This window comes from Cebidichthys violaceus, unplaced genomic scaffold, assembly GCF_023349555.1.
Source record: "Cebidichthys violaceus isolate CVI_PGR_0920_01 unplaced genomic scaffold, fCebVio1.0.p SCAF_20, whole genome shotgun sequence".
NCBI lineage: Eukaryota > Metazoa > Chordata > Actinopteri > Perciformes > Stichaeidae > Cebidichthys > Cebidichthys violaceus.
The window spans coordinates 2,222,447-2,238,134 of NW_027176373.1; the positions used below are offsets into that span (position 1 = coordinate 2,222,447).

The following is a 15,688-nucleotide window of genomic DNA, read 5'->3' on the forward strand; positions in this document are numbered from 1 at the left end:
TACATACACTTTATGTCTTAGAAGTTGTGTTCAAAACAAGACATATTGGAGTATGGGTACCCTGCAGAGTGTGTTATGGTTGCATTCTTTAGCTTAAACTAGATAGTTTCAAGTTCATTTTTTAATGAAATGAATTCATCTCCAACTTTAAGATGCCCTATTTTCTCCATTTCATACAGCTTTTCCAAATGTGCTGCGTGTTTGTGAATGTGTAATAAGCCTCCACGCTCTTGTTTCTTGTTTTTGTGCAGCTGGTGAGAAGGCCATAGTTTGTGACCAGTGTGGTGCCCAGTTCCAAACGGAGGAATCCCTGGAGGCTCATCGGCAGATCCACACCGGTATGAACACACACACACAGCCAGACATATCATCTTGAAACCAGAGACATAAACATCAAGAAATTAGCTCCTCTGCTACATCTGCGTGTTTACATTTGTTGAATTTGTAGAGACAGGCTCCACTTTGTTTGAGAGGCTGTAGATATCCTATTTCAATTAAAACACATGTTTTGGTGGGCCAGAAAATGTCTAAGTAACTAAGTACTGTAAGTAGATAAAATTCAGAGAGAATTTGAGAAAAATGTAATTCACATTGAATCATCAGGTCCCATTCACGCTTCCAATTTGTTTGTACATTTGCACAAATCAGCATGCATGTTGTGTTGCGGTGGTGTGTAGAGGCTCATTCAGCCCTCTCTGGCTAACTGGAGCCATGGATTGACAGATAGATAGATCACATCATCTTGGATTAGTCCCACTCGCCCTAAATCAAGACAGACCCAACAGTAATCAACAAACCGGGAAAACTTGGCAGGCCGATGTTGTTTATCAGTGCTCAGCTATGAAGATGGGAAGATGAGGACGATCTAGGTGCCAAGATGTAAATAGGAAGAAGTAAATCTCCCTTCAGCAGATGTGTGATGGCCCAGAACAGTTTCACTACTGGTGATGAACTCTTTAATTTGGGGGAAAGGGTTGTCTCAGATTTCCACCACTTTGTTACCAAGATGGCGTGCTTGGCGCGAGCGTTTGTGTTGGAGTATTCTGTTTGTGTGTTTGTGAGTCCTTTGGTTGCATTTATCCTTCTCTGTGGATCAGATTTTGACTCTACAGCCAACATTAAGATCATCAAGAGGTGCCTCTCAGTTGCGTAAACATGCTCCCATACTGCTGCTGATATGATGTTGATGGATAATACTGTCCCATAATGTAACACACGACAGATATAGGTAGTTTGTATGTCGGAAATGTATTAGTTTGCAATATACTGAATACCAGATTACAGCATCAACGACAACAGCAGTCTATACTAGTGTAGACTATTGTTACTGTGGATCTGGAATACTCTGTAAAAGTCAATTGCATTGTGCAGTGGTGATTACACTGTGCAATGCTGAAGCAGTGTTGTTAAAACATTTTGGTAGTCAGCCTGTTCCATTTTACTGCACTATGAGCAGAGTGTAAATTCTGCTATAGAGTGGTGCTATAAGAAAAGCCACAGGATCTGCAAGTTCAATAGGATTCACCCTCTGGCTACGATGCATGTCCACAGCAAATCTGATGGTAGTGAGGCCATTTATTTTTCATGAAGAGTTTAGGACACTGGAGGATAGCCCATGGGGAGTCCAAAATAGAAACAGTTCATCCTCTGGGGAGCATGCACATGCTTGATCACTCCCATGGCCCTATTGCCCAGCAGATTTAGATTTATTTTATTTTTTTTAACTATAGCCCATCAGAGGAAAGGTCATAGGGGGCAACCACTAACCGATCCACGCAGTTATCCTCTAGCTCCAGCATGTCAAACAAAATGAGATGGGAGAAAAGAGGGCACATTCAAGCCAGAACCTGATCCCCAAAATAGCCACACATCATCATTATCATCATCTTGTGTAGTGTCCTTCATCTGAAGCCGTGACCCTTAGGCTCCCAGTAGCAGCTCCCATTGCGTGGCTCCACTATTTCTTTGCATCCACTCATGCCCCCCCCCCTCTCACTCCTCCCCAACATTTGAGAGGGAAAGGTGGGGCTGTGTAGTCAGGATATGGGGGTTACTCCTGAGGGGCATGCCCTCAGCCAATCAGCTCTATGGAGGTAAAGAAGGGTTAAATGAGGCTAATGATCCAACAGCCATAACAGCGGAAAGGAGCACTCTAAATATAGGCATTCCAGTCTGGAACGAAGGGTGGGGGGTGGGGGGCAGTGAACGCAGCCAGAGCCAGACGTGTCTTCCTGCCAGACAACTGGCGCAGCAGCAGCAGTAATAGTATAGTAATCATCCATGTGTTGAGCCCCTCTGAGGGATCAGAGTCTGAAAAATGGGCTTTGGTGAAATATGACAAGGCACTTTCACTGCACCATATGATTTTCAGTTCATCTGTGTCTGTTCACTTTAAGCTACTGTACACCTATATTATGACATCCCCCAATATTGGACTCACTGATTGCTGTCACTACAGTGACTCTCAAAATCAATAGTGAGCTGAAGGTTGACCGCATTTAGCTGGTTGGTCTCTTTCCAGCAGGGGAGTGACTGATGAGACGAGATTGAAAGTAAGGTAAACAAACAACTCCCTTTCTGTGTCTCTCACTCTTAACTTTGCAGAGACTTCATATGAATTTGTCAGATCTGCTTCGATGCAGCACGTCATCAGAATATGAAGTGTAACGTGTAACATCTAAAGCGCCCTCCTTGTTTTACTGTAAGAGTCTATTTTGTATCCATTCAGTGAATCTCTCCAGCCATGGCTTGCTAGGAAATCTATTTTGAATATGACATTTTGGAAATTGGAACTGTGGGTCATAGATATTTTTTGCCCCATTTTGACATGCATCGCAAGAGTTTTTTTGGACCTAACCAATTTACTTTCTCCCAAGTAATTCAGTAATTCAGTCATTTTGGTTCAGAACAACATTTCTCAACCACTGGCCAAATAAGTTACCATTAAATTTGCTATGGACTTTCATGGTCCCCAAGGTTGATTTCTAATTATTTTGGTGACCTACCCTGACACATGAACTCTGAATATCTTGTGTCAGTCAAAACGTACAGAACACATTCATGCTCCCCAGAGGATGAAATCCTTAATTTCATACATGCTATTCCTCTGGCACCACTATCAAGCTAAAATGTCAACAGTCATACAGGATAATGTATATCTAATGGGCACATTGCAAAGACATTTTCAGAAAAATGTCATGGTCATATGAGGATGAACCATTTTGACTGGACTTTCCTGTATTTAGTCCCTTTTATATCCTTGCATCCTTTGCTTGTTGAAGCCTTTAAGCTCTCAGAATAGCTCAATTGTTACAGTTGTTCATTCAGTCCCAACACTTTTGTACCATGTGGTGTAGTTTTAGCAGGGTTTTAGACTTAAATTCTATTTTTTTCTTAGCTATGGCCCTTTTTTATACGTGAGGAACATGTAAATAATGTTATCTCAGCAGAAAATACAGAGATTGACAAAACAAAAGAAACCACATCTGATACAAAAGCAGCTCCACTGGACAGTACTGTGTTAAATCAGTCTGAGCTAGAAAGCTTAACAAACATGGATTTATTTATACAGAAATGTCTGTGTGTACAGTACCCAAGACGCAAAACATCAGAGAGGGCGGGTGGTGGGAGCATGGGGTTACTGTTGGCCATCAAAGCCAGATTTGATCTCCGCCTGCCTCTTGGCAGCGTTTCAGCCCTTGGCTAATGTTCTCTGATGACAATATTTGGCCTCTGAAACTGTGGCTGTTTCTTGCTGCTTTGAATGGGAACTATTGTGGCATCTCTTCTGTTGGCCTGATCAGCTGCAGTCTGACTCAACCTCTGTCTCTTTCACAGTTTGCCTGTCCGCTCTTTGTTTTAAACAGGGCTGCCCTTGGTTTAGCACACACCTCTCTTATGTTATTCAACGGCTTTCAAACTGTAGGTGGGAAATATAGCGAGTGTTCATCCAAAACCACAGGATAGTTTGGAGGCCGCTGAGGCATTCCTGAAGCTGTCGTTATTCCTAATAGACAAGCTCTTTTGCATGTGTGTGTGTGTGTGTGTGTGTGTGTGTGTGTGTGTGGGGGGGGGGGGGGGGGGGGAATAACGACAGCTTCACGACTGAACTTGTGCCATCTGTGGCAAATAACACACACAAATAGACCCAGGAATGCCTGTATTCAGTCACGTCACATCTACTGACAGCTAATTTTTGTCATATATTTTCCCAAATTGGATGGCATAGCATCAGTCCCACAATCTCTGTACACTGGGACTCACCTCACCTCAAAGCAAAAGAGCACAGTCTGTCTGGCTTTCATGGAGCTCCCATTCTTAAAGAAAAACACTGCTCTCATTAAGAGTTGTAGCCCATTTACTACCGTCTCTGTCCCATGTCCTCCAGTTGTTATGCAATGTATGCAATGAGACTTGGACCATTTATTTTAAGTCCTAGCGTTGCACAGTTAGCAGCCTTCCAGACAAACAAAACATGTAAAGCGACATGCTTATAGGGAGGATTTCTTGGTGGAGACCTCCATTTCATCATGCGGATGTCACGTGACTGGCAGGAAGCAGAATGTAATGTAATGTGCATACTGATATGAGACCGCTGCAAACCGCAAATTTATTTTGAAATACTGTCTAGGAAAGTTTGAATGTCATGGATTTCTGTGACTGGAAAGCTTATGTCTGTTGCAGCAGTTTTATTAATAGCAGCCCCGATTCAGAACTTTTGTACTTTGTGTCATGGCCTGAATGGTTATCTGAATTCAGATTTTTTCCCACATTCATCCAATATTTTCTAGGATGAATGTAAAAGGTAGAACCTCTAAGGTAGAATAGCAATTCTACTGCAAGAGGAGATGTGATTTCATGTGATGTATTTTTCTCAAATGCCAAAACATGACAGTGCGCTCAGACTTTTTAAAAAGTGTTTTGTTCAAAATGCAAAATGACATGGCTGACATGCCTTAGGGGCATTCCCTCCTTATCCTCTGGGATCGTATGGTGGCACACGGGTCAGGCTTTTATCAAAAGCAGTTTTTTTCAGTCAAACTTAGCTGTTGGATTTGTAGGATTGACTTTCAATTCAAGGGCCAGAAAAAGGAGATTTTATCTATTAATGAAGCTTGTATATTTTTGTTTAGTGCTCCAACTCGTGATGTGAGCTCTGCTGTTGACAGGAGCAGTACAGTTCAAGGTGCTGGTTATTGTTTAATATGGATAGTCATGAATGCATTCTGTATAATACATCTCGGAACATTTCGTTAGCAAAGGACACGTTACTTAAACAGAAGTCAACGTTTTTGGACAGAAAAGCCGTAGTTGTCCGTTACTGCTGACATTTCCTCTTTGTCATATCAGCTCTTCACTGTTTTCAACACTGTTTTAATGTGGATTTTGTCCCACTCCAAAATGTCATATTGGGAAACTGTTATGCTCATTTAAACACAGCCAACTCCAATGTGTCATTTTGAATTTGCATTCCCAGTACAGCCTCTCCCCGTCGGGCTGCACAAGACACTTCTGAGCTCTGAGCTGCAGTTTTTTTTTTTCTCATTCTGTCTTTATCTCTATCATTCTGCCAGCTATCCTCATTTCTTTTTTTTTCATTAGATTGTTTTGGTCCCCGCCATAATTTATAGCTCTTGTATTTTATTGGTAAAGCTCACCACACTCACATTCTACTTGATTAAACTGTAGCTTGGTGCAGAAGAAGCAAAAGGTCAGAATATGCTCAAAGAGACAGTGGCTCACAAGCAAAGAAGAAAGTAAGCAATAAATTGAAGTGAAATTACTTTCTTTTGGTTTGTTTTTTAGTCTGGCTGGTGATTTAAACAAATGCAGATTTCACTATCAGTGATTCATGCATCTTGCAGGCTCTGCAGGCTCTACAACTGCAAAGTGTGTATCCACAAGTGCACACTTTTTAATTTTCACTGAAATCTGCACATTCACCCGTCAAACTAAGGCCACGTTCAGTACGAGCAGTTCCTCTTATTCAACATGAGCTGTCGAGTGGAAACGACGGTGGACTGCATCTCCCATGTGACCCGCGTAGGAATGAGTTTGGAGTCCACAGGCCTCGGAAGAATTTGTTGTCAGACTGTTCCTGGTGTTCCTGTTTATACATGAATCATCTCCATGTACACACACACACACACACACACACACACACACACACACACACACACACACACACACACGCATACACATGGCAATTCCAGAGAAAATCCACATATAATAGGAGGGGGATGCAGCTCTCGCACTCCTTTCTCTTTCTTTCTTTCTTTCTCTCTTTATCTCCCTCTGTCCTTTTTTTAAAGTCTTGTAATACAGGGAAAATATGCAAACCATGGAGTGGCAATAGTGGGTTTAGCCAGTGGGAACACAGCGTGATTCCAGCAGGCCTCTGCCGCAGAGTAAACACTTTCTTTTCTCAAGCCAGAAATAGTTTGGCTGGAGAGAAAGCGGCAGAAAGGGAGGGAGGATAAGAGGAGAGACAGAAAAAGCAAAAGAGAAAAGGGGGGGGGGTACAACAAGGTTAAAATGGTCAGAATAAAGAATCTCTTTTCAGTTGCGTTACCTCTTTTCTCCCTCGTCGTTTTGTTCCTTGTAAATTGTTCGCCGGTGGCATTGCAATCAGTTACCTCAAATGCAAACACACACACACACACACACACACAAAACACACACAGTCCAGTCATGTCACTCAAGCAAATTAGGCCAATGGCAGCGCTACACAGGGGTCACGTCAAAAGTGCCGATTGTCTCAATCACATTAGTCCAGCACTGGCATCTGTTTAGCATTTAGTTAATTGTGATGTTATTAAGTTGTCAGTGAGCATTAGGGCGGCGATAAGCAAAGCAAATATTCTTCCAGCCCAGGAAGGCTGTTCTACACACATGTTGCTGATACACACACACACACACACACACACACACACAACAACGTACCTGGAACCTGAAAGTGTGAATTTGATTCAACCTACTGCTCACTCCTAACTCTAAATGAATAAAATCATCACCATAAAAAGATAAAATAGCCATGTTTATGAGGCATTTGAGCTCGACGCAGCTCGTCGCTGAAGGCCAGATGTGCATTAGCATTATGACTTTTGATCACAAAGTGTTAGCACGTTGCTTTTGCTGTCTGTGTCATCTGGTGAGTCAAAATGCTGATTAGCACCAGGCTAACGCTCGTCGTTTCAGCATCCCACTCATAATTGAGCAAGCTGTCCATGGTCGGAGGCAGATTGTCTGTCTGTCTGTGTGTCTGTCTGTCTGTCTGTCTGCCTGTCTTTGCCGGCCACGCCAGAGAACTCACACAGGGTGTTCTGGGTCACAGCTGGTATCAGGTGCCACGTTTACCTTGCCAAACCCAAACACGTACAGAGACCCACAGAGATGAGCGTCTTCTTCTGTTCGCACCAAACAAACAGGCAAAACACCACAGAGTACATAGCTATGCTCCATGTTAAGTCTAGATAACACTCAACCCTTCGGGTGTGAATGTTTTTGTGTCTGTTTTAGTCACTGCCCTCCGTAGTTTAACATAAAATAAAATGTGAAAAGTCAGATGAAAATTACAATTTCCACTAGCCCAGTAACATTTTGTCAAAAGGACTCGATATATATTTTTTTTGCAATATTTCTGCTGGATAACTGACTTCTAAAATTGACACTTAATTGATCATCAAAATTGTAGTCGATTGATTTAATGTTGGACAATCGCTGCATTATATCATAGTCAATATTATTTAAGACAGTGATACTAGAAAGTGGTTTCTGTGGGGTCAATGACTGAGAATGTGCTCAGCTTACATTTTAGCTCTATATTGTCACAGGTCGTTATGCCAAATAATATCTATTTACTGTTGAGGCGTTTGTAACATGATCATTTAAAACCCCACCGTTTCTTATACCTCCATCTCTGTAAACAAATACCTCTTTCTCTCTGCCTCCCTCCATCTCCCCCTCCTTGGCACTCACTCTCACTCACCTTCCAAAATAAGAAGAGTACAAGTGGTCAGAGACACTATCGGTGGCTAAATTAAATCAAGCGGCACCAGCTAGACTACAGTCACTTCTCTTGCTACTAACCTCCTCCCTCTCCCTCAGCAAACAAATTTTTCCCCAGATAAGATCTAAATGAGTTTTTCCAGGCGGAGGAAGATCCTCCGTTTGGCTGATGGATACTGTGCACGGCTTCGGTGTGACCAACACCCTGTAGTAATCATCCGCCACGGCCATAAGTGTTATGCACAGTGGCCCATGTGAATAAAGGTTGTGTGGTTTGTGTGTAAATGAGATAAAATGTGTGAATGAGAGTTGGCACTGCTACGTTCCTCTGCACCCAGCTTCATTCATTGAGAAATACCCAACTGGGCCTCTGCACTGCAGAGCCTCAGTGCCGAGGCTTAGTGTCATGGTGGGCACAGTCGCATTGATGCATCACCGCAGGAAACCATGGGACAACAGCGTGTCAGGGAGGGAGGTAGTATTCTTATAAGGGGGAAATAGGTGGGTGGGATCCAGTAGCAAATTGGGATGTCCGTAGTGGTGCAACAGTCTGGCTGCAGGAGAATCCCCACATGGATGGATCATTGTAAACCAGGGACAGCAGCCACACATCCAGAGAGACCAATAAAATGATGTGGTGTGGGCAGTGGGGGGGGGGTGGGCGGATTATAGACTCCCAGAGGGCTCTGCGATTCACGGGCCATAAAATGGAAGTCAGCAGGACACACTGCAAATCTGGCCAGCCAATATCCAGCATCCCCTGCCTCCCTGTTTCGACCCTGAGGATGTGTCTCAGCCGCACGTCACAATGCAACCCCAGCGAGCACGTCCCGTTGTCGGACAATCTCAAATCCTTAGATGCCGCTATTCTCCCCCGTTACATTTGCATGTCAGCCGCTGCGGCTTTGTTCAAGATCTGCCTGGTTAAAAAAAAAAAAAGAAAAGGGATAGATAAGGAAACAGACAGACTGGTGGAAATCTGCGAAGGCCTTTGCCATCCGGGGAATAAAAAGGCCTCTTTTGTCAGGAGGTTCCCTACTTTCAGATACCCCGTTCCATTTTAACCTTGGCAAGGCGAGGACTTTGAATATAAAGGGATTCGCCCAAGAGAGTGAAAGAGAGAAAGAGATGTGGAACACTGGCCCCACGTCAACAATAGCCAGGGTTCTTTTGTCCACAGTGTTATTTGAAGTAAATCTCCCTCTGTAATTAGATTGGAGCTGTTTGTGGACATCTTAGGAGAGCGCGTCGGTGTTAAAACAGCAACGCGCGAGGGCCCTTTTAATTTACAGTGCAAATACCTTTCGATTAGCGTGGAAGGAGAGGAGGGGGGGTGGGGGGGAGTAGGGACTGAGGAGGAGGGACAATAGAGGAGCCTTTCAATCCTTTTCTTTTTGTTGTTGTTGTTTGAGAGCGGGAAGAGGTTCGAGCAGCTCTCCTGTGTTCCTTAATTGTGAAGCAAGGAGATTAGTACGAGTGCTTCCAACCTTTCACCCCAAACAAAGGAGCCATCAGATCCAGTTGCCTAGTGACACGAGGTTTCACACCGGCAAATTTAGCCACTCCCTTTACCAATCCAGCTCCTCGTGGTACATGTGAAGAGAAGGAATGAAATCTCCAGCCTTTGCTCTCCGTGCAGCCCCCGAGCAAACCTTTTCTGTCCCTGTCCGTCTGACGGCACCCTTTAATGGCACCGAGCAGCCACGCTAATGAAAATGGCCGTTCATCCTCACTCTAAGTCTGTCTCTCAGACTCATATAAAAGTTAATGTACCCGTGACAATGACATTCAGAAGACCGTTTAGCTTTGGACAAATGCTGCATTTCTTTGTGGCAAGAGCAGCCGGGCACACAGAAATGTCCTTTTACACTGCGTGCAGCTCAATCAAAGGGCACTTAGCAGTGTCATATTGATTATGGGAGCTTAACCCTCGTCAATCTTTGATGGGTCATTTTGGCAGCCTTCCCGTAGCAGGCTTCGATGGATAGAACTGCCTAAACGGGAAGAAAGGGGTTCCCCTTTTTTTTTTTTTTTAAGTCACTGCTGCTCACTTCTAAAGTAAGATAGCTTTGCTCATCCGAGGGAGACAGTAGGAGGATTCCTGTATGTACATGCTGCCACGACTGCCTCTGCCTCTGTCTTGAGGCAGAAGAAAAGGATTAAGATAAAACAAGAGAATCCTGGACTATCCCAATTATTAAAATGACATTTAGACCTAATTAATTATTGTTCCATTTGAATGTGATTTCGGCTCCCAGTTGATGAGCTGACTTCATCTCTCTGTAAGAGAAATGAACTGCTCACCAGCCACAAATAAGAAAACAGCTTTGGTCACTTCACACACAAAGAGGCAATGTAATGTTACAATTCTAGGTTGTGTGTTGTCCAATGATTTTGAAACGGCAGCCCATATGAACAAATAGAAGCGACATTACACTTAAGAGTTAAATAGGAATTCCCTTGCTGGTGGACCTTAATTATAATGTGTTTGTTCCAGTGGTTTATTTCAGGAAAACCAGGAGAGAAGCATGGCTGCATGCCAGATTTCCTCTTCCCAGTGGAACGTCTTGGTTTTACATGTTTTTAATCTTGCACTTTACTTTACACTTTACTGACGTTTTTTTTTTTAAACGGGTTTCGGTGTTCTGTGGGCTATTGTACGATAACCATCTTTAGGGGTTGTGTTGAGCTTAAAGTCAACCCTGAAGGATCCACCTATTTGCATGTTTCAGCCCATCAGCTACAAATATCCACTTGCTTGCAACATGCTACACCTTTTTTTAATTCCAGCAAACTGTTTTTTCTCTCTCCCAGGCAGCAATTGGTTTACACATTGATTTCAGTGCAGAATGAAAATCATCTTGCAAATATTCCCAAGACAATTCAATACTTTGCACTGAAACTCATGTCTAGTTTTACTGTTTGCAACTGAAAAAATAATTGTCAAACGGCAATGCATTCTTAAGTCAGTGGCTGACTGGGAGGTAAGAAAAAACACATTCCAAAATAAAAGATGTTTTAACACTTCTGGTAAATAGGCTAAAACGTTGTTGTTTTTTCAAATATCCAGTTACATTCAGCACTGTATTTAATTCAACTAAAGGAATTTTCTGCAGATTAACACGCGTTGCTGAACAATGCAAACCAGTGTTTGTGATTTCAAATGAATTTGCATAACATATTAATGATTACATAATGAGATAACAATTATTCCTGAATATTCGTCAACATTATTCCCCTTTTTGCCCGGTGCACAGAGCTGATCTTAATACCTCCACTGTGGTGTCATTTCTTGGCTGGGAAGGAATGAAGTCTCTCACTTGAGCTGGCCCTGATGCATTTGGCTGTTGAAGACCGTACGGCGGTGTGAAGCAGTTGCTGTGCTTTTAGACGGAGAGGAGTGAAACGGAGAGCAGTCATTGGGTTGCGTTTGTCTTGGAGGTGGCCTGTTAGGACAATACGAAAAGAAACTCAAGTGGGACCCATTACACCCACGGAGGGCAGACTCTTATCAGTTAATAGCAGGTTTCCCCCTGAGAGCAGATTGTTTTGATAGATGGCACCTGGTCAGGCCTTTGCAACCAGCCATAAAAAATAAAAAAAACACTAGTGAATACTAGATAAGCTCAGCGAGTGAGGGAAAAAAAAGAAACGAAAACAAGCATCCCGTGAGTGTTAATTTGTTCATGGAAAGATGGAGTAAAAGCACACGTGTCTGATGTTTTCTGACTGAGTCACTGGACCTTCATGTTTCACTACTTCTTTGGTGATTCGCTCGTAGTGACAATGAGTCCTGTGCATGAGAGGTGTGGTGTTCTGAGGGAATCAGCAGTTCACCCGATTAGACGGCATTCTGTCTTCCAAACGCTGCTGCTATGACCTGCAAGGCTTTGATCGCAGCTGCTGTAGACTCCAGCGTCCTGCGCTGCACATTAGTCGGCTTTTTATCATAATGTCGAGTTCCATATTGAGTAGCAAAGGCTATACAGATGTAATGACCTGCGAACTCTCTAAGACCATTCCTGCTTGCAGCTGCCATAAACAGATGTGTTTCAGGTTGTCAGAAAGCTGCTGCCAGGAACCAATGCTTTTCAAATAACAAGGGAAACTTCTAGTGAATAAAACACAAGTGGCTGCTAAACTTCCCTTGGCGAGCAAAACGCAGATGACACATGACTATTTAAATATCAACGTGAAACTAACCAGCAGAGAGAGAGATTTAAATACAAGCACTGCGTGATGTGTCGATAGCCATCAATGTCATCTTTATATCCGATCAAAGCTCACGGGTCATTTATAATTAATGTCCGTTTGGTCTGTTTTTAACTGGTTCAACAAGATGCGTGACTCTTATCTAACAGAAAAAGCCTTTGTTTACAGTCTGACTTGTCCGTGAATGGAGGCCAAAGATTCCTGCTCAGAAAGCTTGAGTTTGTTTTGTTTTCAAAGTCACTGGAAATATGATGCAAGCCTTGATGAGAAAGAAGTACAGAGTGTGTCAGCTTTCCTATCATCATTTCTAAACAGCATTATGAGAATCTTGGCTGAAGCAGACGAGAGTCGAATATTGTGCATTATGCAACATACAGTGAGTTGCGGTTGAATATCAACGATTTCATGTGAAGCTGTGTTTAAAAGTGGCGTAAAGGCAGAGACTTATTGAAGAGCATTAAAAACACTTCCCCGGTGTAAGTCACTGATCACTGTCCACCTTGCTGCCCTTCATTCCTGCTCCCCTGGCTCTTAATATTTAAACGGTCTCTTGAAAATGAATTTAGCATTTAATTATGTATTTATTCACAAGCAAACATGCCAAAAGTCTCCGTGGTGTCAGCGACACACTCGTAAGTCAGCAGCCAGCTGTTCGCTGTACACTGACCTTGACCATTTTTTTACAGCTTTGGCGCAACAGTATTACTTCGTAAGAGAAAATGACAGATCTTCTGCACAGCAGTGTAACGTAGTGAGGTGCTGGTCAAGCCCAGGCAGATAAAGATGCTGCATGTCAAAGCAACTCCATTATATTACTTAAGGGTATTTATTTAAAAAAATGTATCAATATACATACAGTACATGCATATGTATATAAATAGATACCTAAATGCATATATAATATTTTCCAAAAGTCCATTATATACCTCTATGTGAATTAAACTAGGTACTGAGGCTACAGTATCACACTATGTTTATACTCTCAGATTTACAAAGATTGAATAAAAAGTGTTTTAACAGTGGGGTTGTTTGAGTAAACTTGCCTCGTGTCATTATAATAAATACAAAATTAAACTAGTCCACATTCTTATGTTAAAAACTGTGTCCGTATTTATTTTGAATAATGAAATGACTGGTATTCAGTCTAAAATATTTGTTTAGAGCAAACACCGGGTACTTTCTCCAGTGAGGTTTTTTTTTTTAATTAAATATTCCTTATATTGGAGGTTGTTTTTTGGCAGCAGGAAATTCAACAATTTTTGAAAATCATTGCAAATACTTTGACTATTTCTGAAAATTAGTGAAAAAGAAAATGATGAGCCGTGGCTGCAGGTCAGCATGGTGAACGTGTTGAAGTATTGTTGGCACCTCTTGGTCTCTGTGGATGGAGCGCTTGTTTACTGACAATTTTAGATTAGTGGAGAGTCCTGACACCCAAATTTAATTTGGCCGAAAGAGGATTAAGTGAAGTGAGTTTGACTGAATGGAACGAGTATATTTTTTACTTAAAAATCTTGACCAGCTCGGCTTTTCATTTCTTCACCCCCCCCCCCCCCCCCCCCCCCCCCTTAAAGTCCTACCAAGGAATGTTTGGGGGGAGGGTCCACTGGTCCGACTGCGGTGTCCCCTTACAGTCCGGCTGACCAGCAGGCTCTGGGAGGTGATTGATTGGGTGGTGCTGGGGCCACCGAGGACCCTTTCTGCAGCTTTAGAGGTTAGGGGTCACCTCCTCTGCAAATCTGCTTCCTTTTGTACAGTCGCAACACCAGGAGAGTAGTGTCACACATACCCCCCCCCCCCCCTTCTCTCCCCAGTCCCTCCTCCCTCTTGTCTTTACCATGGGAAAATGGGGGAGGCGTCAATTAAACCTTTTCTCTCTTTCGCTTCAGTTCTCTCTATCTTCTGAAGTTGCTCCTTTTTATAAAAAAAAAAAAAAGAAAAGCAAATTCTTTAGGTTTAAATGCAAAGAGGCGCTCAGGGCCAAGCCGCGGTGCTGTTAAAAAGGGTTTGTTAAGGTTTCCTCAGAATAAAACTAATGATAATGGAGCATGCAAGCTGTTGTAGAAACACTCCTTAATGGATTACTTAAGCAAGCAATTAGCGGTACACTAGCAGCCAGATATCAGCATCTCAATAGTTTAAAATATGTGTCGGTTGTAATGATGCTATGTGGCAATTACTCTTGTTAATAGATTGATGTGAGACTGGTTGGACCGAGGCCCTGATGTAATGAAAACAAAGCTCATTCTGCTCTATCTGGTGCTGTTGACAAGTTGGACTCTAGAAAGTTGGAGTTGTGTTTTTTTTAATCCTCTGCCCCCGCACGATCAAAAAAACAGACATAACGGATTGAGCGAAGACATTGGGCTTTGTGGACATCCTTAAACACCAGAGCAGAGAAGAGAGCCCTGCAAATGTAATCCTTTGATATGTAGTCAGTCCGAAGGGTTTGCTGAGGGATAACATTGCAATTCAGAAAATGTGGCTGGTCCTTGGCCCTCAGGGGCCAAGCCTTTGTGGTCACAGGACCAGGATTACACTTTAACCCCCACCACTGCAATCAACCAGCTCCCCCAACACCCATGGCTAAGGCCTGGGGTCAGGTGAAAGGCCAGGAATCTTATACAGGGTAGAAACGGAGGGAAAAGGGGAAAAAAAAGAAGAAGAGAAAGTCCATCTTTTAAACATCTCAAAATGCAGTTCTTTGACTCAGTGAAGACCATAGCCTTTGTTCCTCTCCAATAGCGACATGCAGGGTCTTTTTTTTTGTACATATCTGAATCTCCATTCCAGCACATGTAAAGAAGTGGGTTTTGTTTGAACTTTAAGAACTCACTTTGAATCAAACTCTCAGAGGAATAGCGGGGACCAGTCTACAGCAGCAGCAGCAGCAGCAGCTCTGAAACAAATAAAGATGAAGACAGGCATGCATGTAGAAGAAATGGAGTGAAATGCAACCTTTCATCTGAGGTGCAACCATTAATCCAAATATAACATGACGCAGTTTGTCTTGTTTCAAGGCCCTTTAAAAGCCTTAAATACAGCTAAGAAATACCAGTCACTAAATCTGCTTTGATAAAAAAAAATTAATTTGCTTGTAAAAATACAATACACACATCTGAAATTAAAGAGAACAGAGGGGACAACACCAATGTATCTGTCTCTGTTGACGCATATCGTCAGCCAGAGGTGTCCATTGTCCAGCGATCACTGATGTGTGTGTGTGTGTGTGTGTGTGTGTGTGTGTGTGTGTGTGTGTGTGTGTGTATTAGATTTCTACCAACATAGTTCACATAAAGGATTCGTCATCATCTGTAAAAAATCAAGGATGCCTCTGGGGTTTATCTTTAGGACAAATCACCTTCACTTTTCTTCTTGGACAAAGATTAAGTCTCTTCCTTTTTTTGTGCGTCTTCTCTGTTTTGAAATGTTTTCTATTAGGAATTAAATCTTCTTGGCATCCACGTAA

General features: G+C 42.6%; 1 protein-coding gene across 1 annotated transcript in view; it reads left to right on the forward strand.

Moving 5' to 3' along the window:
• Positions 1 to 15,688, forward strand: part of zbtb16a (zinc finger and BTB domain containing 16a) — a 142,873-nt gene that overhangs the window by 91,857 nt on the left and 35,328 nt on the right. The window contains exon 4 of the mRNA XM_068716434.1: positions 252 to 338. Within this exon, the coding sequence (XP_068572535.1) occupies positions 252 to 338 (87 nt within the window). The remainder of the gene's footprint in view (positions 1 to 251; positions 339 to 15,688) is intronic.